General features: G+C 33.8%; 1 protein-coding gene across 1 annotated transcript; it reads right to left on the bottom strand.

Moving 5' to 3' along the window:
* Positions 1–432: 432 nt before the first annotated feature.
* Positions 433–1,226, bottom strand: LOC125577189 (small polypeptide DEVIL 9-like). The gene has a single exon (XM_048738298.1). The coding sequence runs from the start codon at positions 987–989 to the stop codon at positions 663–665; it is 327 nt and encodes a 108-aa protein (XP_048594255.1). The 5' UTR covers positions 990–1,226; the 3' UTR covers positions 433–662.
* Between the last annotated feature and the right edge of the window lie 1,337 nt (positions 1,227–2,563).

Here is a 2,563-nt window from a genome sequence, read left to right as displayed (position 1 = left end):
AATCCAATATACATATTTATCATGGTGGCACTTGGCAGGATCAATAATCTAATAGCATCATGCAACTTTATTGATCACATCATTAAGACATTACCCCATCAGGATAAATGACCTTAACTAGAACGCATTACTGTTTTTGAACATCATTGTTTGAAGTCTAATCACGGCCATAAAAAGAGCATAAACGTTGCAAAATGCCATATGGAGCCAAATAATTAAGTAATGAAGAGCTATGTGAAAAAAAACACTCATATCTGTTGACCAAAAACAACCTCTGATCTTTGACCAAATAAATTAACACTGGTTATTTATTAAATTATTTTCCAGATATTGAAAGTGAAATTTATTAAATTATTTTCCAGATATTGAAAGTGACTATTCGATTTAATCCTATCAAAATAATTGTACGTCTCGACACATCGACCCTCCAGATTGTGGCATAAAACTTTCACTTTATTTTAAATATTCGAAGTTATTTGTACATTTGTATACAGAACTTTGTCTTATCAAATTAATAAAAATAAAGTACTAATTATCAAAAGATTCTCTTTCTTACCAGGGTCTTACAATGTCCTATTATAGAAACTTGTAGCAACCTAGAGTAGAGAATCAAACTGATCTAATACCAAAAGGAAAAGAATATAGATTGCATGAGATCTAGGCTAGGAATCATGTTTATGCCAGCAAACAAGCATAGCCACACACCTTCTCATGATGTAAAACCTTCCCTTCTGTTCTTTGGCTATGCTACTGTACTTTTGGGTAATGGAAGATGATGATCCTTTCTCTTTCTTCGAGGTGCTTCTTGAGATGGAAGAGGAAGAAGATGGCACTGAACATTTGGTGGATGAGCTCCGTACTAATGCGGGAGCCTTTGTTGAGGAAGCACTCGTTGAGAAGCTTCTAGAGAACTTGGATTTAGAGGAACTAGAAGATGAGCAGGAAGCAGATGATGCATCCTTTTTCGACAGCTTCCACTTCTCGCTCATTTCCGTGTTGCAAGAAGAACGGAATATGTAGAGGGAAAGAGAGAGCTTCTGACTTAGGTGAAGGCCGGTCTCTGTTAATTATTTATTGTTTTTATTTGATTATGAGTTTGTAGTGATTGAGTTAAATAGAGAGAGGGGATGAAAAAGAAAAATGGAGAGAGAGAGAGAGAGAGTGATCTAGAGGGAGCTGGGAGAAGAGAGCTGCTTATATTATATATAGATTGAGAGTGTTTCCAAAATGAAACGAAATAAATGGACAAAAATTGAAATGTTGAAGAAAATAGAATGAAGTAATGAACTGGAATACTGAATTAAATGATACCGGTTTCTGTAATGTGCATCTTATTTATACCATGACCTAGTGTAACTCCTTGACACATATTTAGCCAATTAAAATTTTTATTTTATATGAATGAATCATGTAGGATAGTTTATTAAGTTAAGCTTTAACAAGAAAAGTTAGGTTTTATCTGCTTCGTAACTTTTAGTTTTTCAGTCTTTCTATTTCATATGGATGAGCTTTTGACTTAATTTCACATGTTCAATTCTATTTAAATTTCTTAATTGATAAGTTGATACGTTTAGTTCGAAGAGTTTTTGCTTTGTAGGCTCCACATTTTCAAAATGACATAAAGCTTCATAATTCATATACTAATATGAATCATTCTGTATGGTTGGAAAAAGAAGACAAGAAAACAAAGACCTTGTGTATGTAATCAAGCGTCACGTGAGGCGGTGAGAGAGAGAGAGAGAAGCACGATAAGTATGTCCGTACAATGTGTTTATTGGTCTATAACTGAAAGTCTATTTATGCTAATAAAACTGGCATGGTGTGACGTAAATCATAAGAAAATTTGTAAAAGTAAGACCACTATTTCTGAAAGCTTCCACGGAATTCAAAATAGCTTTGTGGAATCACACCTACGGCTATGTAGACATATATGGGTCAATGACGAGGATCCAACAGAAAGAATATTCTTGACGAGCGATTTAAGCATTCCCGCTTGAACATCGTGCATATATTGAATATTTATAGAATTACTTCTAAATGATGCCACTAACAAGATTTAAAGACTTGAAAGGTTTATAAGAAAGAATTTTCTAGAACATGTTATTATTATTCTTTCTTTGTTATATATACTGTTTGATGTTAAAAAAGAGAGACACTGTTTTCAAATTTTGTCTACAAACTTCTAAGTTCTAGGCGGGGTCCTGTCTCTCGAGTTGTATGATGAATCGGTGGTCGACAATTATAAAGAGTTTTTCAAAACGGCAACATTAACTTTTATGAAAATATAATTTGGGAGTATTTGGAGCGAAAGGGGGCAAAGAGGGACGGGAAGAAAAGTGTATCTTACGATAATTATTTTTGAAATCGGGACCAAGAGTAGACAGCTTTGGGCCTAAATAATATTCCACATGTTTTTCACCTCTGTTTTCAAAACAGCCTGGGTTTTCTGAAAACAACTCATTCAACTAACCACAGTATATTAACATTATGTGTAGTACGTACTTACTAGTTTCTACCATTTTCATATTCTCATGTTACAGTCTCGTTGTTAAGAGGAATATCA

Source organism: Brassica napus, chromosome A8 (genome assembly GCF_020379485.1).
Source record: "Brassica napus cultivar Da-Ae chromosome A8, Da-Ae, whole genome shotgun sequence".
In the NCBI taxonomy this organism is placed as follows: domain Eukaryota; kingdom Viridiplantae; phylum Streptophyta; class Magnoliopsida; order Brassicales; family Brassicaceae; genus Brassica; species Brassica napus.
The sequence above is the reverse complement of the archived record's forward strand: the minus strand, read 5'-3'. Positions and strand labels throughout refer to the sequence as shown.